General features: G+C 38.4%; 1 protein-coding gene across 2 annotated transcripts; it reads right to left on the bottom strand.

Annotated features, from left to right (window-relative positions):
• Nucleotides 1-54: 54 nt before the first annotated feature.
• On the bottom strand, nucleotides 55-25,355 carry SLC40A1 (solute carrier family 40 member 1). 2 transcript variants are annotated; one of them, XM_072931599.1, is made up of 8 exons: nucleotides 25,242-25,355; nucleotides 15,926-15,993; nucleotides 11,619-11,778; nucleotides 10,650-10,765; nucleotides 10,213-10,339; nucleotides 6,964-7,206; nucleotides 4,418-5,077; nucleotides 55-3,336 (listed from the first exon to the last, which is right to left on the bottom strand). In XM_072931599.1, exons 1-8 carry the CDS (start codon nucleotides 25,255-25,257, stop codon nucleotides 3,017-3,019), a joined length of 1,710 nt encoding a protein of 569 aa, XP_072787700.1. In that variant the 5' UTR covers nucleotides 25,258-25,355; the 3' UTR covers nucleotides 55-3,016. The 2 variants fall into 2 exon arrangements, with proteins under 2 accessions (XP_072787700.1, XP_030133717.3); XM_030277857.4 differs by lacking the exon at nucleotides 25,242-25,355 and adding an exon at nucleotides 16,192-16,439.
• Nucleotides 25,356-27,187: the final 1,832 nt, after the last annotated feature.

Here is a 27,187-nt window from a genome sequence, read left to right as displayed (position 1 = left end):
CCATGCTAAGTGTAGCATACCCAGATACCCACAAACTGAAAAATACAGGACAAAGAAGTTTTTATGCAAATTTATTAATTAGCTTTAACAATAGTAATACATAAATCAATACTATGTCCAGCATAAGGTTGTATAAGAAAATATTCTGGTAAGACTGCTTTCTAGTACGTACATTTTTAAGGGCAGTTTTCATCCAATTTGGACATTTTTTTAAAAAATAAATAAATACAAGGCCAAAAATGCTCACTTAATGGAAGTCCTGCTAAGTAAGACTTCAGGTTCCACACTGCTTCAAAGTACTACTGAGTAAAGGTGTCTGCAGACATCTTGGACTCACACACAAATGGGCTGTGCTCAAGCAGCATACATTTTCTGACATCCAATGCAGATCAATACACACAAGTTTTCCAATTTAAACCTCTTTGTTCCTCTTCAAACTAGCATTCACTTTTCTATTTTATGATTGTCTTGCCTTCCAGCTGTGATGTGCACATATGAATCCTAACCACATGTTTACCAAATACAAAGCTCCAGTCCTCTCCTAATAGTACTGCACTATCTAGTGGAACTATTTAGGAAACAATTTGCTACTCAAATTAAACAAGACTAAATTGTTCTTGGATAAAGAAAAAAAAAAAAAAGCCTTTGGGAACAGACAGGAACATGGCATCCCCCCAGCTCTATTTATCACATTTTTGGAGCTCTCCAGACTTCAGAAATGCATCCTCTCTGCATTAAGTCTGGTGCTTAGTGCTACAGCACTAAATTTTAGGCATCCTGGGTTCTGTGCACTCTAGACAGCGCAAAAAAAGCTGCATTTTCAGCTTTGTTTCCCTGATGGCCAGTGAGTCCAAGATATACAGTGGCATTCAGATGTTTTTCAAAGTGCAGTATAGAGGCATTCACTGACATTTGGACTACCTTTATTTATATTTAACAACATTAAAATCTGGTCCCAATTTAAATTAGATACACATGAGAAAACATATTTGGCAAATCAGAGCTATTTTATTTACTAGTGTACTTACCATATAAAGCTATCCTTTGGACATATTTACTCTACATATCTAGATAAGCTTCTTTTATTTGTCTTCTGACAAATTCTGCTGATGTCAATATTCCCTTTCCTTAAGTTACACTCAGGATTGAGTCACAAATTTTAAACCTACTCTAAATTACCTACTTTACTTTATTATATCAAAATAAAACCCAAATGCTTGGTCAAAGTATAAACACTTATAAACCTAGTGAAAACATCCCTGAGAAGCTTTCAGCAACATAGAGAAATTATAAGGTTTGGTCCATTAGAGAAAAATCTTTACATCCAGCTATTGAAAACTATGGGCTACAAGTCCATTGGTTGTACATTGGATTCCCATTCATTCAATTTCACACCTCTTACAAAACATTGTATCTGAGACAAAAGCCACTGGAGATTCTTTACATACTTTGATGGATAATGTAATTGTTACAAAATTTGTGATGACTGCCCTAGATTCAGCCCTGGTGTAACGCCTTTAAATTCAATGGAGTTCACACACTTACATTCCAGGGTTGAGTCTGGCAGCATATATGACTGAAGGACAGTACCTAAAATCAAAAAAACCCTTTAAAGTTACAGAGGATACATCTCACAAGTTGCTGACATTATGTTTTCACATACTATTTATTCTGCAAAAAAAATTTACCAATATTTAAATTTAGAACTCAGACTGCCAAGCCATAAGAAAACTCGGAACACCACCAGGTTCAACTCTACTGAGAAAGCAAAGTGCGTAGTTTCCACAAAAGTGCACATAGGGTTAACGACTATGGAAGTACTGTGTTAGTACACATGCAGGGTAAAAAAACCAAAACTAACAAAAAAAAAAAGGCAAGAACTTATTGAACAGAGGGGATGTATCATTTTCATTGCTCTGAAGTTGCTTTAGAGGGCCTCTCAGTCCATCATCTCATTGGTTTTGCAGTATTTTAGAACAAAGGCAAAATTCACATACACATCAGATAAATGCAAGTAATCCACCTTTTGCATGAAATATTAACTATTTTCAAATGCAATTGTTTCCAGAAATCTTATTAAAGTCTGATATATTGGAAAATTAACTAAAGCTGCTTGTACTCTGAGGCAAAAACTAAGTTAGCACTAGAATTACCTTTCTGTACCAGTACTCCTGACCTTAGCACTTTCTGCTACATCAAACCTGAGCAAACCTGCCATTTGCAATTTAAAAGCCATGCTTTGTAATGTTACATCAATAGCTTCTGCTAAATGAGGCTGTTTTACTCTAAGAAGTGCAACAAAAGTGTAATACAATATCTTGTACCTAACACTATTCTAATTTGTAAGGAAACATGCAAAAAAACCTGCAAAGGTGTTTCCATAAAGTTAAACCAGAACATAAAATACTATAAAGGTTTTAGGGAAAAAAAAATCTGTTTATTGGAAGAATTCAAGAAGGATCATAGAATATTGTGAGTTAGAAGGGACCCACAAGGACCATCAAAGTCCAATGTTTAAAGAGGATGTTTAGACCACTTTAAGAATAAAGGTGAGCAGTACTGTTCATGGTAAAGGAATACTGGAGGAAAAACTCCAACCAAATACTGCATAAAAAGTTGTTCTGAAGTAAAAAGAAGGACAAGACCTCATTTTACTCAATGAACACAAGAATTATTCAGAATTCATGGTAAATTGAGTATGTATAACCATTTAACCACAGCATCACTATGGGGTACAGATGTGGTACTTGAACAGTATTTTTGTGATCAAACACCAGACTTGTGAGGAACCTTTGATACTGCAGCTGTCAAGATCCAACCAGGCTGTCCTCTGCCAAACATGAAACATTTACAGGGTCACTGTAAAATGAATTTTGACTCTTGGGACAGCTTCCCCAAAGAGCTAAGTTATGCATTCAACTCTAGAGAAACACCTCAAAACAGGGTCATAAAAGGAAGTATATGTGCTTAACCATGGTATTTGTGAAGCAAAGTTAGTAAAGAGAAGTGGATCCTTTCAGACAGTAGATGTGTTACCAGGTGGTGAACTGTCAGGGGCTGTTTTGGGATCAGGAGTGTGACAAACAAAAAGTTGTTTTCCCAAGCTTTTTTGGGCAAATCTGAAGTACATTATGTGGCCCATTGCAACAAAAGACACAGAAATAAGCACCAATAAGCCAAAGGCTTCAGGGTTTGGGGCCAAGATGACCATGATGAAGTGCAGCAAGTCAAGAAGATAATTCATGGAGTTTTGGACACCGTTTATGATGCCTCTTTCAGATTCTATGACGTTTTCTTGGAGTAACTGTGTGACAGTCAAATCAAAGGACCAAAGGCCTATGGAGAGAGAAAACAATTATCCATACTGCTGGCTTCCTATGGCAAACTCATCACTGGCACAATTCAGTTCATCCTTCCAAGCACTCAATTCTGCCAAAAATGCACAGGATAAGATATCCTCTTGTTAACTAGAACTGATTTCACCACGCTCAGTCAAGAGCAGTTTACTTTCCTTTTACAAAAATTTCTTGAAATATATAAACTTGACACATTAAGTTGCCTGTCACATCCCGTTTCATCATGACTATCTAGCCAATCTTTTACTCATCCTTTCCTTGTTTAAATAGCTGGCTTACAGCTATTTAGAGTGTATTCATGCTAGGTGCAATCATTAACATTCTGCATAAAGAAAAAAAGCAAACATCTTTTAAACTATGCAGAATACACAATTTCAAATGGTTGACTATTAGCTTCCATACTGCTTTAGTCTGTCCAGCTTTTATCTTGCAAAAAAACTAATACATGCGAATCAAGTATTTTATTCCTCTAGAATTCAGCAAAAACTACAGAAACTGAGGATAATGATTCTACATATGATCATTACTGTTCATTAAATTTATATATTTGACTGCCTATTCTGTCGACAGATACTAACATTATGCTAACCAGAAATACCTCAAAAACCTAGGCTGTCATCCAAATCAAAGCTTTCCTTCTAAATGCCAAGACAATTTAAAGAAATGGATTTATTTAGTAAACTCTGAAACTTGAAGGTTTTCATAGCAGATGTGTTTGATACTGTTTCCTAGTAACAAGTGGTTTCATTTGGTTATGAACAAAAAATCATTTAGAGATAAGCTTTCCAAAAAATACATTACAATCATCTCCAAATGTGGTAACTTTTCTCTTAGTGACATAAAATATACATGGAGTTAGTATTGCAGTCTTCACCCTAGTGATACTATTGCAGGACCATTTCATTTTTATGTGAAGTATAATCAACTAGCCCCAGAAACAAGATAAACATTCCAATTATTGTCTCTAATTCTACAACCAATTGTATTTAGTTGATAGCTACTGTAACTTTTAGAATTAAAAGTAGATAATAAACTTATTGTAATAGAGACATGATACTTACCAACTCTAGCAGCAATGACTCCTGCAAACAGGAGACTAACAGAGATTAAAGGCACAGGCTCAGGACTCATCTCTGGGTCACTGTTAACAGGAGCAATAGACCCGTTTAACAAGTTGGGTATTCCAGTTGCAAAAATCATTTCAGGTTCTGGAGATGCTATAGTAGGCAATGGTTCATTTTCAAACAGCCTGGCACTGATGTCAGCAAATGGAGAAACAGTCAAATCCATAGGACTTCCAGGCATAAATACAGAGATGGCACAGAGGATCAGACAAGCCAACTGAGCAACTCCAGAAATAAGGCCCGTGCGAATGAGGCCACATTTGCGCCGAAGCCAAGTGAAAGCCACTGTTCCCATGATGCCAGTGACTGCTGAGGCACCCATGAGGAGGCTTAGCACAGAGCCACTCAGCCCCTGAGTGTATGCATAGCCTGTAGTGATACAATCAAATCCCAGAACAGTCATATAGAGAAATGCAAGGCCCATGCCTGCAAGGAACACCGGCTGGTTGTAGTACGCAACCCATCCGTCCCGGAACGTTATGAAAGGTTCGGCAATCCGGGCAGCACAGCCGACTTCCTTCTCCTGCTGGGGCTCAAAGCCACTCACATCTTTCTCAATAATTAACTGCACTCCTTCAGCGGGCTTCATGTCACTCTCTGTAAACAGAAATGGAGCTGTCAGACACACTCCTGCCTGCAAAATGCACAGTGTAAAGCAACAGACAATTGTTTGCTATAAGCTCGCTACTGCAGAAGTGCATCAGTCAAACTTCTCTGCCAAGCTTTCTCTTAATTACCTAAATTAAAAGCATTTAAAGTGTTCTTAAATCCTACCTGGGGAGTAAGATCAAGTAAAGTTTATCCCTATCAATTTAATTAGACAGTGACAGGAGAAAGCACTGCCTGCTTTTAGACTTGTGACTCAACACCCAGCTCCACAGAAAAATTTGTCTAATGAATGCCAGCATCAGTTGGCATTTTAACACAGCTTTGTATGCTTAAAAGCACTGACTGAAAAAAGAAGGGCATACTTAAACATCTGTCAGTATCCCATGTCAATGGCAGAAGAACCAAGGCTGGAGCCTGTCCAGAGTTAAAAGTTTTCAAAGCTTGACTTAAAAAAAAACCAAAAACCCCATGCATTTCTACAACTCCATTCTCACTGTAATAAAGGAAAAAGGCACTTCCACCGATCACAAAAATCCAAAAACTCACTGCACTATTTCCACTAGTAAGGAGGATAGAAATTCCACAAATGTCTGAATGCCTGAGCAGTGCTTTTACACTATTAAATTCAAAACTAACTCCACATACAGCAAGTGAGATGCGTGAAGTACTTCAGTGAGTACTGAAGTACTTTAAAAGTTACTTCAGTAACTTTTAAAAACACAAGTCTTCTTAATGAAATCAGAATACTGTTTAAGAGCAAAGATTAATCAAGTGTTTCCTCCATATTTACATTTGCTAAATGCTTCATTCCCCAGAAGTATTTAAGAGCCAGTTCCAAAGCTGTGGAGCCTTCTAAACTCTCTTGTTCTCTAATACTTGACTGCCATCAGCCTGGTCCAACAGCTTACTGGACCAGCTGTGACCACCGTGGATCTGACAGCTGGAAAGATACATGTCCTCAGTACTTCAAATAACAGCTTTCTAACTCACAATATATTGAGACAAAATTGTTAGTTAGCATTTAAACAGAACACAGAAATTCTTCATATTTAAAAAAAATTTTAAAAAAACAACAAAACAAACAAAAATTCACCACCTATGTTACAGCTGGGGGGCCATAACATGAGCTTTCAGTAGCATTCATATATTGCTACCTTAAAAATGAAGAAATACTGTAGTATTTCAGCATCTGCTACTACTTCACAATAAAAGGTCTGCTTCTGAATTTACATTTCTGATATTGAGTCTATCTAAAGTAATATTAATATCAATTTCAGTGTTACTTATAGTAATAGCCATAGTCATCTACACTGCAAATCCCACTTGTACTACTTGGCCAAGGAAGCAGAGCTGAAGGCCAAAAGAGTTACTTTTTTTTCTCCATCATTTCCTGGAGCATGTAAAAATCATTCAGTCATGCCAGAATAGAAATATGCCCATCTGTTCTAGAACCTCCTGAAAGCCTGTCAGTACTAGGTGTAAGCAGAGATAAGTTAACAAGGAATAGTCTTACAGAGGCTGCAGACACTACAGAGCCAAGGGCCTGGTCCAGCTTATCAGCTACCCTATGGATGGGTAGGAGCATTCCTTATGATCAGCCTGAAGTTACAAGGCAGACTTACTCTAAGGGGTTAACAAAAAGAAGACAATTCATTCTTCGGCTGCATTTTATGAAATTCCTCAAAAAGCTGCACGGAGTGGTGTGACTTAGATTAGAGTCTCTGGTACCTATATCCCAAACCTGAAATCTCTAAGCTAGGAGTAGAAAGTTATTTAGCCTCAAAGCCTGTGGAGGACAGAAGTCAACACTTGGCTTGACTGATGCAATGAATATAGAGTGAAATTGAGTAGTTGCATTTCTGTGTTTTCAATACCTTTCTTTGCATTCAGCTGTTTCAGTTCTGATGCTTCAACTTTTGCAGATTTGTGAGCCAAAGTAGGAGTTTTCTGATAAACCTTCCAGAGCAGCAGATATTCCACACACATCGACATCAGGTTCCAGCCAGAAATGAATCCGCAGCCAATCATCGGGGAGCCAAATGTCATTATCTGACCAACAGCCATTGGGGCCAAGATATTTGTCAGCTGATCAATTCTTCTTATTGTGGCATTCATATCTGTCAAATTATTTGATGATGAAATGACTGGTGAACACTTATAGTGAAATATTTATTGATATAATTGTGAATTGCACATGTATAAAGGTAAAGCTACAAGTCTTGCTCCAACTGTTAACTGGTTCCAGAAGTAACCAGAGGCACCTTCAGACTGTTTCAATATTTAAGTTCACTGCAACTAACCAAGGTGTTTGTAAGCCAAATCTGTACTCCTGCCAGTTTTGCCTGCATGAAGTCTTCCAGGTTTAGCATGCTGGGTTTACAGTGGCAACATAGTCCTGCTCATCATGAGATGAGATCACTTTTACACAGCACTGATACTATGGGCTCTAAGCTCTATCTCTGTAACACTCAAACCTAGCAGGCACAGCTCCAGGAATCTCATAAGGTGGAATTGTTCTTGGGAAGATAGTAATCTATCTCCCAGTATTGGAACATGTATTTGTTAGCCTCCTCCATTCACTTCTAATAACTGGTGGCCAAAGAACCTCTGATAGCAGCAGAACTTTGAAATGGCTTTTACATTTCCTTGTTAAGTCACATTGGTTGATGGCAGCTGTAGGCATCCTTAGATCTTACTGAGCAAAGTCCTCACTCCTTTCTGGTCCTTTGATGTTTACAGTCAAAACAAGCAACCCATTCTCAGTACAAATGCATCTTTCATTTGTTGCTAGGGAATGCCTCAGCCTCAAACTTATCTACTTTACTGTCATTAAACTGTCTGGGTACCAGTAAGTTTGCAATTAATAGTGCCATTCTTCCACTCCTACAAGTTGCTAGACAGTGGTTTCACACATGAATCCCCTTTTAGAGTCCTACAGTAAAACTAGAGCTTGTGAAGGCCAATTGAAATCCTACATCAGTATGAAGCTGCTTTATTGACTCTGTAAAGAATTAGTCCTTGCCATTCAAAGAAACATTTGGGTTACTCTAAGTCAATTCAATGTTAACTTAGTTAACCCTCAGTCAAATAGTTAAGATACTTGCATAATATTTGGCTTTAAAAATTCCAACCAACTAACCTTTGTTTTTTGAGTTGAGTTATAATTCCACTCAGAAAAGGTACAAAGAGTGAGTAGGAAAACTAATCAAGGGCAACAAAGGAGAAGTTAAGGTAATTTTCTATTTCCCTATTCCACTAACTTGTATAACTAAGATTTCTTTTTGAGGAGAGGTAACAATGTGGAGATGGACAACAGTATTTGCTGCAAAGTCAGCATTAGGACTTAGGAAGGTTTTTTTGTTTTTGGTTTTTTTTTTTTTTTACATTAAGGAGTTTCAAATAGTCTCCAGATTACATCATGGTTAAACAGAAAACAAGCCTGTTCAGCCTGGAAGGGATGTTTCAGATAAATCTGTTGAACTAAGGTGCTTAATCCAGTGTTTGTTTTCATTCTCAATCAAGTCATAAGAGAATTTACAGCAATCTCTGGCCTGATTTCTCAGCACAAAATGTAAGTGGTCATACAATTGTGCCTGAGCTCATGAAGCAGTAAAGAGGCAGGACTGACTCCCAGGCAGCAGTTCTCTGCAGGTGTGGTCTGTACTTTACCTCATGTGTCTATGTGGGACAGGGATGGGGGAGATGATTTGCTGAATAAGATCTGACACAACAAGAAAGCTTTAATAGTTCTCATTAGCCTAAGACTTTTACAGATAGCTGCTATTTTTCTACCTCTGATTCACACATGTGTGAAGAAAGTTCATCTTTATTACTGCTCTACAAAAGGCATGACCTAGAAAGGCACTGCAAGGTCAACATAAAAGATTAAGGATAATCTGTAGACTGGGAAATAAAAGTATGACACTTTAAATGCATCTAAGAATTAGCCTTTTCTGGATAAAAATACATAAATAACATTCTTTCATTGGAGATAAACATCAAGTAAAAATCTGGAACACAGGATTCAAATTTCCAAAAGAACTCTGAACTTTTTGGGCAATTCAGGCAGTTTTATACAAAATTAGAGTTCAGAAGCTGAAATATTGTCTAAGCCTGAAGATATATAAACTATAGAGGTGAGCTATAGAGGTCTGGGTAATGTTAAATTACTGTGCCTTGTTTGCAGTTCAGTATCAGTTCCTCTATCTGAGAAGGCTTAAGTCCTCTTATGGGGTTGATTCAGAGCCTATACAGCCTGACCATATTCATCACAAAAAATGCTGCTTTCCACACTGTTACAATCAGAGGAGCAGCACAGCCAAAGATTGTTATACACCCTTTGGTGTATAATTCACCTTGTGCAGCCTTGGTGAGAGTCCCAATCTCTCACATCCAAGAAGTGTCATGACTACCAAGCTGCAATAGGATATGGATGGGAATTAACTCTCCCTCCTAGTAGTATCAACATCACTGTGCAAGTGCAGGGCACAGGGGGAGAAGCAAACATAAATAATCTTTTGCCTAGAAAGCATTTTGTCTGTAGTCCATGCTCAAAAGTACCCAATGTCAAAAGAAAGCAGAGCTTCCAAATCCAGCTGAAGGAAAGTTCACAGCTCTGAATTAGACATCTAATGCAAGATAAATGCAAGGTTTCAAATGTGCCTGCATGCACAGTATTACCTACTGGCAATTTCCCAATATACCTACTTAACTGTTCTGGACTTCATTCTCTTCATGCATCTTTCTTTGATCCCTATGAGAGAAGCCCAGTTACACAAGAGTTCTCTGTTTCATTCCAGGACCTAAAAATAAAGTATTGCAACACTTGGCTTGTTCAGCAAAACTAGTTTTCCTAACAGAGCTGCAGCAGAACTACGAGGAGGGCAAAACAAGTTTGGGGATGCCTAACTGAATTGCAATCAACATAGTAATTTGTGATCTCAGTAGCTGTAGTCCAGAGTGAGGAAGAGCAAAATAAAGGCTGCCCTTTTACTTGATGTTTTCTCATAATATCTGGAACTAAAAGATGCACTGATCTCTGTAAAACTCCAGTCTTAGAACAAAAATAAAATCAAGCTTGGAAAGTAAGACATACAAGGTATTATAAAGGCAATATATTTCACCTGCCAGTTTGCTTCTGTCTTCCCCTGCAACCACAACAATCCAGTCCCTCTGAATTGTGATCGCTGTGGCAGTGCTGGCCAAATTGGCAATATTTGCTATTGTGATAACCAGGATATAGCACAAGGTCTAGAAAGATGAGGGGAAAGAGTTATGTGAGAAAACTGATGGACATCTCCACTTTCTACAAAAGCAGAAAAGACTTGTATTTGATTCCATACATTTCAGCATTATTCTTCACACAAAACAAGATCAAGTCTACAATTCCTGGTAGAAACCAATCATGATCTGTTTACCTAACAAGTGCAGTTTCATTTGTCAGTTTTGGCTCCCAGAAATGTCTATACAGAATAGAGAAAAATATAAAAATTCATCCATCTCCCAGCTTCCCAAAGTTTCTTCATAGATTAATTTCTTATTAACAAGCTGAAGCACTCACAAGAAGCCATCCATGGTATAATGTCAAAAGCTGTGTCTTAAACAAGAAGATAATCATCAGGATAACACCACACAGGATGACAGATGAATTCTGCACAATCAAGGATGTCTGGGCCACTGTTTTAAACAAAACAGAAAGCAACAGTTATGAACATAAGAATGAGCTAACTATAGCCTTAAGGTGGACATAATTAAGGAACACAGATTTATTAAATAGCCTTGTTTTCCTAATCTCCCCCAAAACAGGTGGCAAAAGGATACTTTATAGTAGATTCTGAATCTTCCATTGTCAGAGAAACTTGTTTTAGAGAAACAAACTAATGGTTAATGTAACTTTGTAGCTCTTGATTTACACCGAAAGTAGGTCTTCTCTCAAACTAAGCCCCCTGTTTAAATGCTGATAGTATGTTTTTAGTAAAAACCTAGCTCAAGCCTTTAAAATTCATCTTCAACCTACTATGGAAGGGATACTATTTCAAAAATTTCTGGAAAATAAAATTTCATTTGAAGAACTTGATTCCATTTTATTTGTAAAACAGATTAGAGCATATATACAATATTCATAATGCAATTGCAGTGTGTTTACACTTAAGTGAAAGATGTTTGTATCCAGACAAAAGACAACAAGTGTATGTTAGTGTTTTAATGTAAATAGAATTTGGCCTGTAGTCCTTAAAGCTATTTACCTTAAAGTTGTTATATTTTTTACCTTTTGTGTTTCCATATATCTCTACACTTCACATAGGTTTGGCCTGAGTAACAGACATACCATGACTTAAAACTGCTTTCCTCCTGTCTTTAAGCATATCTCTGCATAACCATCACCACTCAGAAACCACTCTGCCCTTCTTCAGAGAGAACAGCAAGCCCCATTCTCATATTTGACTTGAGGAATTCACTCTGTCAGCTTCACCTTTTTAACATGAATTTGATCCATCCTTAAGGAAATAACCTGCTCTAGGCATCTAACCTTTGAGCCTGGCGTTCTTGTCCACCCAGTCTCCAATAAGGGCTCCCAGGAGAAGAACGGATCCCGCCACAACCAGGCCATAGACCGCAGTCAGGAGTAAGCTGTTTCCATAAAGTTCAACCAGGAAAACAGACACAGCAAAATGCCACATGCGATCTCCCTTTAAGAGTAAGAGAACATACACATCATTACTGGTTGCTCTTTAGAGGTACACAGGTTCACTGTTTTACTAAAGTTCTATCAAAAGTCTGGACTAAAATAGAGATCTGTTACATGTACAAAGGTGGTACAGGGATTTTTTGTGGTTGTTGGTTTCTTAGGAGGTTTTTTGATTGCTGCATGCTGTCACCATTGATTTTATCCCAGTGTCATTAAGATCATCTGTCCTAATCAAGTGAATCATTACAGCTTGTAATACCACAAATCCAAAAATCCCAGATATTTTCTATTAGTATATTACTGAACAAAGTCTATCACCAGCCACATCCAGCAAACCTTAAAAAGCTTACACAAATTCTCCAGTGCAGATAAAATATTAACAACAGCTTTACCATCACTATTTAAATAGCTTTTCAAGGCAGCAGTTTGCTCTTAGATGATCAAAGCTTAACTGCTGCTTCATAACACAAGAGTGAGTCAAGTGGAAACAAGTTATCATACAATTTAGGATAGATATGGGTAAATGTTAACTGAAGTTTCTAAAATCAATGGACTTCAGCTGGTTTTAGTGTACAGCACTGGCATATTACTCAGAGGAGGTAGAATAGCATAGCTCATTTAACTTGTTGTAAACTCACTGCTAGTTCAGCCTATTGTTAATTTAACCTAGTGCTTAAAATAAAACACATTCATGTCCTGATAACCACTTGCTACATGTACAAAAGGGACACCCAAATTGTTAAACATATCCAAGTGAAGTCATTTTCATTCTATTCAAAATGTTCTTAGGTTTGCTAATAAATACATGGAGGGTTTTCTTTTTGTCACATCTCACTTTACTTTTGAACATATTGCATCAATACATGACAGAATACTTTCTGTAATCAGTAAAAAACCAGATGAATAGAAATCATTAATACCACTCCAAGGTACACGGGTTGTTTAATAGGGTCCCTAACATTAGTCTCCTACAAATCAAACTTGAAACTGTTTTCTTCTGTTGCCTTATCTAAAACAAATAGTTGCTATGTGATACAGCAGAGAGAACAAATTTTTAAGTACCTCACATTTCGGAAGGGCTGGGGGAGGTGTAACATAAAAGAACTTTTAAAAATCAAAGCCAGCCAAATGTAACTTAGCATGTACCACAGCAATCAAAAGTTACATAAAAAACATACTATTGGAAGGTCAAAATAATTGCAAAGTGTGATTAGCCCTCAGTATAGTACAGACACAAAAAGCACTTTCCTTTTAATGTTATTTGAGTTCACTGAAGGAGTTTTCTGTAAACATTGTAACATGTAAACATTGATACTTGTTTCCTTAAGCACAGACTGAAAAAAAAATACTCCAATCATGGAAAGAAAAATTCCATCTTTTCAAATAAAAACCCCAGGGTATTTTGTATGCTTTTTAAAATTGCATCCAGTGACAAATGCTACTATAAGCATGATCATCTTGTGTCTCCTCTCATATATTCCAAAACATTTTTCACTCAAGAGATACCTAAAGCCTTCTGTAAATATTTTCCACTTACATTCCATAGTTACTTAGTAGAAATATATAGAAAATATCCCAGCAATGAATCCACAGGCATCAAATTTCCCAATTCCAGCTTGCACTTAATATAACCTGAGGTGGTACTTCATGAAATTTCACTTAAATACATGCAGGTGAATTAATCCAGATAGCTGCCTATTAAGCTAGAAAAACAATCCAAAAATACTTTCATATTAAGCTAGAAACTTCATATAGATGTTTCAGTTACTGGATTCTGACAAAAATTTAAAAAGGCATTTTTAAAAAAACCTAAGCATGTGCAAGTCAGTGCCAATCACTCCTGTCAGAGTGAAAAACTGAATCTCACTTCAAACTTGTGGAAAGGTTCTTTTGACTCGAGAGACATCATGATTTTCTGCACACTTATCTGAGAGCCTGTGAATACTGTTCAATTTTATCCAGCACATTTACCCAGACTATTTTGATCATGCCAATGCTGTTTGAACCAGAAAGTATGATATTTTTTTCAATAATTAAAAACCATAAAGAATAGATAAAGGAGCAGGAAAATATTAGTGAATTGCTGAGCTTTGTAGCAGGTATGTCACTTCAAGCTAAGAGCTACTGAAATTTGAACAGCAAATACTGTTTTCAGAAATAGGCAGATCCTTGATTATATACACTTAGTCCCATCTTAAATTGTCTCAAAATGTGGCTATTTCAAAACTTTTAAATAGCTACAGCTGTTCAGCATCATTATTTAAAGACAGCTCTTCCCCTTCCGTAATTTTAATTAATCTTATAATCACCTTCTACTGAATGTATACAATCCCACATCAGAACTGAAGTCAACAAGTTGAGGAATAGCCGGGCTACCACCTACTGACAGTCTCCTGAGGCCTGAGGTGCACAGATAAGGCTGAGAAGTCAGAATCAGCTGATCTCCTGGGAAACATTAGACCTGACACCAACAAGGCAAACCCAGTTCCATGCTGTTCCTTCTGTATTGCTGAGGGATAGACAGCAACAGCATAAGGTCTGAGACTCCAGTGCAGCATTGCTGTCCAGCCTATTAAGATCCCTGAGGCCAGGCACACATTTGACTGAGCAAGGGCCCTACAGAGTCTAGACTTTGTTCAAGTCTGAACATTTCTGGAGATGTGACATGTTTAATCATTTACTGCTTCTCTTGGCATTTGGGAAAGGCATAGTAACACAGAAACCTAATCAGCTTTCTCAATTACAGCAAAACCCCATTTCTCTCAGGTTTGTATTGCAGACAGAGCCATTCTAAAACAAAGATGATCTACTACTTGGTATTTGTTTACTGTTTCTGGTAGCAAAACCCTTCACACTACAGGAACACCAAAGCTTAGGAGATACAAAAGGTGAAATCCTGCACTCAGTTCTGTCAAAATAAGCTACTGCAGAATAACTTCTGTTGTTTGAGCAGATTTGGCTGGGGGATTTTGAGTCAAAATTTTCAGCACAAAATCCACCAGGAGTATCCCATTAATATTGCTAAACAGATATCTTGTAGTCTATCATTTGTTAATATGTTCAAGATTGTTTTCTAACTGTGCTTGCCACCTTTAGTCAGGGACTCAGAGCAAGTCCAGCACAGAGCTGTGAAGCACTGGCCAGAGAGAAGTAAGCAGGGTTGCCAAATTCCCAGTGAGGCACTTTGTGGGCATGACTGACAAAAACTGTGGCAGGCAATAAGCCCTGACCTCTGAAGGAGCTGTTTGGCTCGCTGCTTTTTAATATTAACAACTGCCAAAATATTGTACTTGTTTAAACAAACATTTGATACCACTCAAAGACTTCTTTCATCAAGATGAACATCAGTACACGTCCTTTCAGGTTTGTGAAAGCAAGACACTCCAGTTAGGCATGTGCTGTTGTAACTGTAGATCAGCCATTTGTTCAACAATCAAACCAATCCAAGTGTTCCAACAAAGGACCAAAACACAGAACAAAGAAAATGGGGAGAAACCTTCTATTTATTTTTGAACCAAGCCAACCAACCAGTCTCCATTGTCTAGAGAACGAAGATTGTGTTAAAATAAACACATATTCTTAATTTTATTCTGTGGAACAGAACCAGATTGTCTAATTTTAGTGCATATGTTACAATAGTATTTTTAGTATTCGTCAAGTGAGTAAAAGCTGGTATAGTAAGTTATATTAGCACAGAAGAAAATAATTTTAGGAGGCAAGTGATTTTACAGAGGACAACTCCTGATGCTGTCAACAAGTTAGCTAGGGAGTGGCAGTATTGAGTCCATTGTAAACACTGAGTATTTCCCATTAGTAAATATGAGTCCTTCAGATATAATGCTGCAATGGGCTGTCTCTCATTCTGCTCCTCTATAAGGAATCTCACTGGTTCTATAGTTATTTAAAAACATTAAAAGGTACAGAACCAGTCCCTCCAAAAATTGACTACTGTACTACTCTGCACTAAAACTAAACCTATTGCAACATATCTTGTAAAGATTTTGAAGACTTAACAGCAAAGTGTTGTAACAAGACCTCTACGGTGGTGTGCTAATTTGTGAAGATTTCTGGAAAGCACCAATAAAGCTCAGGTAAACCATAGCCAGATTAATAAAATCCTACTTCTACCAGGCCAGTATTTTACTTACCCAAGTGGACAGTGCATGTCCAAGATAAAGAAGAAACTTTGCAGACGTAAAATAGGCAATCACAGATCCTAAATGAGAAATAAGAAACAGATGCTAAAGCAAACGCGGGCACACCCACCGCATTTCGGTGCAGCAGGCAGGGCTCGCTGCCGCGGACACCGTTCGAGAGCGAGGCGCCACCGGGACACGGCGGGATTCGGTGCCCCCCACCCGCGGGCAGCCCCGCCCGGTCACCGCGCCCGGGAAGCGCTCAGGCCCGCACTGACCGCCGCGCCGCCGGCCCTCCGGCTCCGCTGCCCGCGCCATGCCGGCCCGCTCCGCCGCTGCCCGCTGCCGAGAGAAGGGGGGGGACGCGCGGCTTCGCTCCGTGTTGCCTTCCCCGACTTAGCTAGCACTGTAGCTGAAGTCGGAAAGCCTTGGCCTTATGCGCCGCGGGCGGCGGGGGTCGCTCCGCCGCGGAGGGGCCGAGCGCCGCTCGACGCCCGGCTCGATACTCTGGGCTGCCGAGAGCGCCGGGCCGGCGAGCGGCGGCGCAGCGCCTTTTGTACGCGGCGGCAGCGCCGCCCCCGCCCGGCCCGCCCCGCCCCGGGGCCCCGGCCCGCCCCGCCCCGGGGCCCGGCCCGCCCCGGCCCGGGGCCCGGCCCGCCCCGGCCCGCCCCGCCAGCGCCCGGCGGAGCGGGAGCGGCAGCGGCGCCCCGCGCGGCTCCGCTGGGCAGCGCCGGGCCCGCAGCCACCGCTCCCGGCGGCAGCCCGGCAACCGTGAGCCCGGCTGTCCGTGCCGCGGGCCCTGGTGTTGCCTCTGGCTCGGCTCTTTGCTGCTGCCTTTTTGTTTTCTGGCTTCTTGAAAAACGTGACGTTCTTGAATATGCAGATTCAAGAAGCTGGGGTTGTTAGGGAAGCGCCAAGTGCCTCAAGACTATGGATGAAACACTGCCAAGGAGAGCGCTCTCAATTCTGAGCTTCCAAGAAAAAAAAACTCCCCCCCAAAAAAAACAAAACAAACAAAAAAAAAAAAACCCACAAAAAAAACCAAAAAAACCCACCTAAACAGGGTACCAAAATTTAAGCTATTTAATTGAAATAGCTTTTCTATTCTAATGAAGGTGGTGTAGAATCGAACCAGTTGCTGCTGGCTCAGGCTGTCTGCTTCAGATGAAGCATCCCAGTTCCTACCATAAGTCCTTTTTTTGCACACTATGTGACCTACCTTTGGTATTGACCACCACAAAAAACTGCATGTTTATAGAACTTAAGAAAAGGTCAAAATGTACAATAAGCTAGATCTTTTGCAGGATACTATGAAAATATATAAGAATTATTTGTCCTTGTGCAGTTGAAATCATAATGATTGTTCTTGGCTGCCAGAGCTGAGATTATATTTTCATTGTGTAATACGGTGAAGTTCCCTCCTCTGTGTGTAAAATTGCTTTTGGTTTGGGTTGTGGATTTTTTGTTTGATTTTTTTTGGGGGGGGGGTGGTTGGTTTTTTTCCCCCAAGTATATAGGCCACCCAAAAGCAAATGCCTGACATAACAGGCCAATAACCAGTCCTGGCGTTGCCACTCCTGTGATCTTGTTCAAAGTATTCTTACATTAATTAGATGACTTTCTATGCATGAATCATGGATTATACTTTGCATAATGGGAACTATACCTTGAGAAAAAATAATTCAGAAATAAAATTAAATATAAACATAGGAAGCCTAAAATTGCTATTTTAATGGGATTGGTTATCCTAGGTGAGTTGTTTCTTCTTATAGTATATTCCTTAAAATTTTGCAGAAGATCTTTTCTCAGACTGGTATCAAAAGCAGAGTAAGTTTTCTTGATGGTTTGTCTTATACAGCTTTACTGCTTAAACTGTTCTATTCTTTACTAACAGCTAAAAAGATAATTGCTTTTCCTAAACCTTAACAATTTTAATATTATTAGCCCATATTAAATAAAAACCCTACAACATATCAAAACTGATATTTTGTGGTTTTAAATCTCTTAACTGTCAGTTCTTACACTTCTGCTCACAAGGGCAGTGTATTCCATGGGTGGACCCTGGCTGTTACTTGTATCTCAGCAGGAAGGCAGCACAATCTGGAGGAGCTCTGTGTGACAGATGCCTGCCCTGCTCCATTGCAGACTATCCCATTGGACTCACATCTTTTCCAGCCCCGTCTCTGGTGGCACTTGTGGCCACTGTTATGGTTTGGTTACTGGATTGATGGGGTCTGATCTGGTCTGTCAGGTACATCATGCATACATACATATATGTGATACAACAGCAGTTCATCCAGGAACACCAGGAACACTTACCAGCGCTGTACTGCTGGTTAGACCTTTTTTTGTTACTAGAGAATGATGTTTTCTCTAGTTTCTAACTCTCTGGAATTAGAGTTTAAATAATCATTTCTGATTGAGTGTTCACTGAATTTTATACAAGTGCATTGCATTATATAGGTGAAATCATCATCTCGGCAATTCTTTCTACTGGTAATGAATTGGGTTTGGGTGATATTTAAGCTATGACAAAAGGCAAAGAAAACATGGAAAACCATCTTTTGAAATGTGAAAAGCAATGGTTACTGTATCTCTTTGGGATTTCTCACATGGAAGAATGTGTGCTCTGTCCAGTGTGACACAGAGTGAGCGCAGAGTGAGTCTGGAACGCTGCTGTAGGGGATGCAAGTGGAGGCTGTACCGTGTGCGCAGTGAGGTCGCCTGTCCTCAGTGCACAGTGTGTGATGCACAGGACTGCACATGCAGATAAACCCTGCAGTTTGTCCACTGCAGGTCACACGTGTCCCAGCCACACCAGAGTCACTGCACACCATGACACAGGCTACTTGCTGCCACCAGGTACCTGCCAGAGTTTCTTACATCCACAGGCATGTATGTTATATCCTTTTCTAACAATTTCCCTGCTGAGTGTCCAGAGGAGTTAGACATATAGCTAAAAGGCCATAGCTGATTTGTGAGGTATTGCCAAAAGCAGGGGAGTTGGCAGGTAGGGGAAATTCATAGTTTTTTTCCTAAATTTGCCTCCACTTTGCTGATGATCTTCCCAGCATGCTTATTAAAGTCTGTGCTTGGGTTTTTTTCCCTTACAATACTGATGTCCATCATAATATAGTAGCTTGAGCACTTTGATTTTTACATCTAAGATGCTGCTAAAAAAAGCCTCAAATACTTCAATAAATCCAAATTGTATTAGATTGCTTTGTGAAGCCCTTGTAAATACATTTTTATAGATGCAGGTCTCTTTTCAGGTTGACCGGCTCAACAGAATCTTTTTAGAACATTTACAGATTTCTGATGTATTTAGGATGTTTAATAGCTGGAAATTATACAAGAGGAGTTCCCAGTTTTACTTGGTACCCCCGACTCAGCAGTCTTGCAGCAACAACTTACACAATGGCACAGCACACCAGCCATGGATTTGAGACCAGCCCTGACTAATGGTCACTGGCAGAATGAACATGGACATTTGAATTAATAAGACATATAATTATGTTATAGTCTTCCTAGCTAAAGTTTTTTTTCAGTGGATAAATTCCATATGCTTTCTTAAAAATATATTACTAATATAATTACTCTAGCTATTATTTGAATGAACAAATATAAATACTAAACTAGTTTTTAGATTTTTTAAGTTTCTGATTTAAATATAAAAATAATTTCATTCAAAAGACATTTTTCCAAGTATTTCTATTAAGACAGCTGTCTAGAAGAAAAAAAAATTTAATTTTTCTAGCAACAAGGGCAACAATTAAACTATAAGATGTAAACAACTGAAAATATTTTCGTTATTGGTAAGTGCATAACTATGATGAGAGTAGTAGTCAGATACACTTCCAAGAAAGACACAGAGAGGATACATTCTGGCTTTAAATAACTTCCCACATTAGTGGCAGCTTCTTTAAGCACTGTCCTTGTAATAGAGCTGCTGAATGTAGAACAATAGCAATTTTACCAAATAATACTGCAATTGTCATCATGATTTAACCAAAGAGGCATGAATCATAGTGAGAGACCTCATGCTCACTCGGATCCTACACTCAGCTGAGAGGTTTCCTGAAATTCAATTATCATACTCTTGCCATTCTTCATTAAGACACACCTCTTGGTGTGCAAAGTGGTTTTTTATTCATTCAGCTCACACAAAGCCAAGCAAAACTGGAAAGAATATATATAATCTGTGTCTTTTGAAGGGTGAAGATCAGAAGCCTGTACTGCACTGCCCCCTGCTATGACTTAGGCATGGGAAGCTGTGGCTCTGCTGCTCATAACCCCACACATTCAACTCCCAGACCTGCCATCTGCATCAGCTGACTCTCTGAGTTTGCAATGCTCTTGCACAGGAAAACAGGTAAAAGTGGGATAGAAAAGTCTCCCAGGCTTTACTCCAGACCTGTTCATGTCACTTACATGTTAGCAATTTGAACATCTTTACCTACTAATGATCATTAACTAAACATCTACTCCCTCCCAGTTTCTTTAAGATCCACAGTGTCCTCCTCTTATGGGATTTGTTTCATTCAGACTTCCAAGTGACAGCTCCTCTCTCAGGGCTAGATGGCAGATGATTTGTTTTAAACTGAAACAGTCATTATTTTCGGGACCAGAGCTAGGCTTCTGTGACAAACTCTGTGAGAAAACCATCCAGAACCTCCAGCAAATTCAGAATTGAGAGGGTTGTTTGGAGAGGCTAGAATGATCTAGCTTATACACAACTCCAGCTCAGAGAGCTGAACCAGCTCACGTAAGCAAGCTAAACTTTGGTAGTTGATAAATGATAGCAAGTCTAGTGACCAAAACAACTCAAAATCATACATTATATGTTATGCCATATGTTATAGGACAACTGGTTTCAAGAAGAGACTCTTTTTGTCCAATCTTTCTCAGTCATAAGAAAACATTGTACCCTAAACTCAAATAAAGAAAACATCTTGTACCAAATGAGAAAAAAGTAATTAAAAGAAAAGAAGTCACCACATCTACTTAGGGACAAGTGGATGTTTTGCACCCAAATGTCAAGAGTAACATTTCTGCAGACTGCCTATATCATACTGCACATTCATTCTCAAGAGAGGGAATTATTTACTTGAACTGGAACACTGTGTTGAGGAAGAGACTGAAATGAGTCTGGAGGGTAAGATAACAGCCTATCTGCAATTTAAGCTCATTTGGTGCTGTAGGTTTGTTTTCTTCATTAGAACTTACTGCAGTTTGTCTCCTATCAGGTGTCATTGTTCTGTTACTAAACAACAAAAGAGTGCTTAACAAACAGTATTTTGTTTCCTGTGTGTATTTTAGTATGCAATATGAAAAAACTGGGATTTTTTATTTTTCCCACAGCCTTCTAATACCTATGAATTTTGCCTTTATTCATTAATTCATTGTTAAGGAATTTTGATACATACAATAAAATCAAATATGAAAGCAAGTCAGACAGTATTTGTATCCCCGAAAAAATACCCCAACTGTTAGAAGTAAAAGGTTTCCTTGCCTTAAATTACTCCTGTTGGAGGTTATGGTTGACCTCTTTAAGACAGTAAGATTTTGATATTCCTGTTCACCTTTCTGCAATGTTTTAGTCTGATTCTATGCCAAGAAAATGCTTAAAAACACATTTTTAACTTCAGGTACATTTAGCTTCCATTTATTTCAATGAAATAAAGACCAAACAAAAACATTTCTAGATTTAAGACAATATTGAAAAACTTCTTGGAATAGAAGTGAATCAGGGAATACAAGTTTCTTTTGACCTGCCACTAACTTGAACTGAACACCCTGTAGTATCAGTGATCCCACAGCAAGAAAAGGGAAGAGCTTCAGTTGCACTATCAATTTCTGTCTCTGGGTGACTCCAGAACAGTTTTACAAAAACATGTTTGTCTTTGAAGACCAAGATACAGTTATGTTCAAACCAGCCACAACTTGAAAGCAATTTTTTGGAAGGTAAAGCATAAAGTACAAGATGTACTTAGAATGACATGGTGAAGTAAGCATATGTCCGCAAATAAAATTATTTATTTGAACTGTTCTGGAGTTATGCAAATAATATGCACTTCAACAACCATCAGTTGGGTAGCCATCAATCTTGCAGGTAGAGCCCTTCACCCATATACAGCACCCTGTGTGAACAGGGCTCTGCACTGGGGCATGATACTGAACCAAATACATCTTTAGCAAAACCTGCAGAGATGGGTCTGACACACAGTTCTGAGTACTAGAAAAACCTCATACTACCACCTGGCTGTATTTGATGTTAGACAAATTTAACTAAGTTTAACTAAGTTGCCATATCTTATTAAGAATAATAAGCCAGTCTTTTCCCCTTTGCACTGTCATTACAATAACCCTTTGATGTTAGTGCTATATTGATTATTTACAATAATAATGACAACATAATAATCTAGTAATTAGTCATCATTCTACAATCACTTGGCCTTCAATTCTCATAAATCCTAACCTTAGCTTTCAAAGAACAGTTTACCCATCAGACTCAATCAGATACCTTCTTGTCACTGATGGTATATGCCTTCACTAACACAGCAAACTTCAACTAATAGCCAGGGAAAGATATTCCCATAGAAAGCTTTGTCCATCTTCAGGCTATTTGCTTTAAAGGTGGCAAGCATAATAATCAATTTAAAAATTAAAAAAAAAAAACAAACAAAAAAACCAAAACCTGGAAAATTCAGTTTGTTCTGAAATGTCTTTTATAAGGGCTCTAATAAGAACATTCATATTGATATTGTTTTGTTACTTTTCTAACTAATCTGAAGTGAAAGTTGAGATAATACCATAGAAAGCAGTCTCTCTGTTTCATTTATGACACCCAGGGCCTGAATCATATTCCAGAGATACCTCCAGGGAGATCCTGCAATGTCTAAAGTGGAATGTGGAATCTGCTAGCAGAAATATATTTATGTAGTGTGCTCAGGGACAGGATGCAACCTCCTCTGCCTCAGAAAGTTTTTCAAAGCCTTTGGCCCCAGAGGAGGTTTTAGCCCTTGGTTTCAGCTCTGTGCAAACACTGTTCCATCAGAGCTGGAAAAGTGGCTTACCTCTTTCTGCAGAGCTCTTAGTTTTTTAAGTATCTGAAGCTCAAATCTATTCAGTACCCTTAATCAGCTAACAAGAAAACACACATATGACTGATAACTGGCTGTTATTTAATACTTCTCCACCCTATTATTATGGCTAGCACTCCCAAATGGATGAAATGATCATTAATAAATTAAGGGAACTGATATGCAAAGTTAGCAACATCATGGGGTCCTGGTCATATGAAGCCTGGCACATGAGTCTTGAGGAAACAAGAATCTTTTCCTGATGTATTATTATCAGGAAAAAGGGAAAATATTTTCAAACAACTTAAAACAACTAGGCGAAAAATCTGAGGAAGTCTGTATATTACTGGTACTGCCAAGAACAAATGTATAATAAGTAAATTCTCAAACTACACCACATGGGTTCACACACACAGAAGACATAAAACAGTGGCAAGATCAAAGGATTTCAAATTGTCTCAATACAGTACATTGATTTTTTTTTCTGACCTCAGCTGGGGCTGAGGGAGGGCTCTTGTTTCATTGTGGAAGGGGTTGGCTTAAGTTGCTTTTTAAGGTAAATTTCAAGTAGTCTTTTAAATCTATGGGCTGCTCACTAATTATGTCTTCAGTCCTTTAAAACACATAACTGCCTATTACTGTATTCAGTAGAAATACCCAAACATTAATTATGCACGTGCTTCCAAGTGTTTTCAGGATGAGAATCTATGCCAAAGTCAATTAAGTATAGGGCTCCAGAGTGGTTGGGAAATTATAAAGGATAAACAGGCAGAGGATGTTTCTTAAGTGAAGGTGCAATTCTGGATGTCAGACATGGTCAGAAGCATTGTTGTGATGTGTTTAACCTTGCGAACAAACATAAGAGTTGGTGTAACCTATAATTATGAGAGACAATGTTGTCACAATTAAACCTCTAACTAATGTCTATTTACACAATATTCACATCCATCCTAAGGAGCACAGGTTTTTCATTTGTGAATTCCTTTCTTCTGTAGTCTTTCTGTTTTGACCACATTCTTATTGCTAGCAATCGATTTCATACCTCCCCTTGCAAAACAAGTGTTTTGTTTATGCTTTGTCCATAACAAGTTTCAAGACAGTGATTAATTTAGATGAAAAACTGCACAGTGACTACATGTTATATAGGGTCAAAATAAGTCCAGATATAAGCATCTAGCTCAAGAGACCCTGTGAAATTAAAACACCCAAATTGCAACTACAGCATAGGTCCTGTAAGAGATCTGAGTTCTACAGGTGTATTAATTGAGTGGCAGACAGGATAGCCTCTGTCATCTCAGATGGCAATAGATGTCTAAATTTAGAAAAACAAATCAAATTCCTACTCTATAATAACCTTACCGAGGCTTTTGTATCTTTAGAACAGCATGTGTTTATTATTACTACAGCAAATTTTTGTCTTTTCTCAGAGTACTTTGCCAATCTTTCTACACTGAGACTCAGCAGCATTTCTGCACTAGGTTTTACAGCAGCTACAGGGAAGAACATAGGTCCAGGGAGATTGAGAGCCACCTTCAGTTTTCCTAAATCTACTTCAGTCTTTGTGTCCAGCATTTTCCACTGGAAACCCCTACACACAACCAATTAAAACACTATCACTTAGTAGCAATTTATATGGTCTGAGTTTGGTCAGCTTTCTCCAGGATGATCCCTTAGAGCCAAGAGAACCTTTGGATGGAGTCTTAGTAGGGAGCCTGACTGGTTTTTAGGAGGCAGTCTCAAAGGACAAAATGAGACCTCTACAATATATGAGCTTCTGCTCTGGTAGTGAATTGTAGCTGTAACTGGATAAGGTACTGACTAAGAAGGCAAGAATCATCCCAAATTGTCCAAAGGAACATGCCTGTCTTCACAATCATTATTGCTTAGATAGTTAAATCTATGGCTATAGCTATGGGAATCACTGGAATAAAAGAGGTGAGATCCTTAACATTTTGTACAGAAACATAGACTTGGAGATTTATAGGAAGCCATCAAAAGAAGTATTTCATTAATTGATTCAAGACATGAGATCCATTCTTGTGATTTTTTAGGTGCAGCCATTTAATTAGAAAGATTACATCATTATGCTCTGATATGTCAAATTAATGAATGTAAGATTCAGTCAATTTAAGGTTTATTACTTTCTCTAAAATGCACAGTCCAAGGATAGGGCATAAGGGGACAAGAAGGCTGGGCATTTACTTAAGTAAGAAGGATGAGGGAAGAAAGAAAAATGAAAACTGTACCTGCAAATTTGCACATGATCTGATCTCCAGTGAGGCCTGCAGGAAGCAGAAGGCAAATGGGAGGAAAGCCAGCAAAACAAAAAAATCAAGTCTTTGGCACACAGGAAGACAAGACCACGAAAGAGACTAAAAGCAGCGACTGACCAAGAGCGGGTGCCGGGCCCTTCTGGATTTTGATCTTAGATTCCGTGCTGACTCACCATGCGGCCAACCAATGGCTCCACCTTCGTGTTTCGGTTTCTCATAGGAAGGCTGGCATTTATCTATTAGCCTTACGGACTGTTGTAAAGATAATTAATAAACGTTTGGAAAGTACTTTGAAGATGAAAGGCCAAATTCACAGTAGGAGGGCATTGAGTTGATTTGTTCATTCCTTTGCATCAAAAACAGTCTGTGCTTAGAGAAAGAAAGCAAGAAATTGTCATTTGTTATTGCCATCTACTCCCTTCTCTACCTATTTTCACCTATTATTATACTCTGTGTTTAGTTGATGTTTGATTCAAGTAATCATATATGTACAACTATTTATTGGCTAATCATGTGCCCAACTGATTGTCAGATTAGATTCCAAGTGTAAATGATATACAGAGGACTGTCAATTATCAGGTATATGACAAATATATTTATCATTGGTCATCAGCTCTCTGAAATTGGGATAATTTTTAAGGGTTTTTTCCTACCTTAGCATCAAAGTAAGCTGTTGATGACAGGTGTTTGTTAAAATTTTGTATTATTAAATATATTCATAAAAATCACCACAAACTGACTTTCCCTAACAGTTTCTCTGCTCAAGACTGAAGTTTTTCAGGTAGGCAAAACAGTCTTATCTGTTAGGCCATTAGTGTTATATGGGTGCCATAAATCAGCTGCAATTTCTATCCAACTTAATGTGCCTGTCTTTTCAAAGAGTCTACTTAAAGTTTTGTGTGTCAGGTTTTATAGATTCAACTATCTTTGAAATCACAACTTGACCTAATTTGGTAGTGTTGAGTAACAGAAGAAAGCTCACTTCAGAAAACTCATTAGCCATACTGAAATAAAGTTTATTCTAAACTATTAAAACAAATTATTTTGTAAATATTTTGAACTATATTTTTAGTGTGTTGAAAATTAAGATTTGCTGAGTTTGGTCAGGTACTGCCACTGATGTAAGTATATTATCATGATCTAATATAGAAATAGTAAGGTCAGTTATTCAGTGTGAATTAGTACATGAAACACCAGATATGCCACACTAATCAATTGACTAGTCCACTTCAGTTTCTACTCTACACAATCAGTGAAAAAGCCATAGTTTTAATTCTAAGGAGAACTAGAAAACCTGATGAAAGGCCAAACTATTATTAAGTTCTGAGACAATATTTATTTATATATACATTTCTAGTTCAAGACAACCCAGTGAAAAATAATTTGCCATCTCTGCAAGATGCTCGAATGGGAACACAACCAAGCACACATATAGGTTTTGCAAAAAAAGACAGCAAGTTGTTCTTATTTAACAAACAAAATAACAACCAGTTAAAAAAATACAGGCTGCATGTCCAAACTATAGAATACAATTGCTACTTTTCAAGAACACCATATATAACATGACTCGAGAAGTTGCAGAAAGTGACATTACATCTAAATCTTCACATGTGAATATGAAAGAAAAACAATATTTTTGTGGCTTAACTGGCTTAACTGAAAGCTGGATGGAAGCACTGATAATTCACTGTTTGCTTTCTCTCTACTGATACAAAAATAAAATTATATAGCAGTGTGCTAACCAGTAATCCCAGTAATCTTGGATTTCTCCTTCCTGGGGAGTCTTGTCACTGATGCAGGGGGTGTCTATAATGCTGTCTCTCTCTCTAATCTTGTTCTGGCATAATGGAGGTGAGCAGCAGCTAAAGTGCCTGGCTAGGGAAATAGGGTACATGCTCAGAAAGCTCATGGTAAGATTT

Source organism: Taeniopygia guttata, chromosome 7 (assembly GCF_048771995.1).
Source record: "Taeniopygia guttata chromosome 7, bTaeGut7.mat, whole genome shotgun sequence".
Taxonomy (NCBI): Eukaryota; Metazoa; Chordata; class Aves; order Passeriformes; family Estrildidae; genus Taeniopygia; species Taeniopygia guttata.
This window is presented reverse-complemented; position numbering and strand designations above follow the sequence as displayed.

What these genes read in the sequence shown, in the direction of transcription:
- SLC40A1 (XM_030277857.4), bottom strand. Translation starts at nt 16,231, where the DNA reads ATGGCGCGGGCAGCGGAGCCGGAGGGCCGGCGGCGCGGCG. An exon ending in GGAGGGCCGGCGGCGCGGCG is followed by an intron (nt 15,994 to 16,191) that starts GTCAGTGCGGGC and finishes TTTCTCATTTAG; the next exon opens with GATCTGTGATTGCCTATTTT. An exon ending in AGACAGAAGCAAACTGGCAG is followed by an intron (nt 7,207 to 10,212) that starts GTGAAATATATT and finishes ATAATTTGACAG; the next exon opens with ATATGAATGCCACAATAAGA.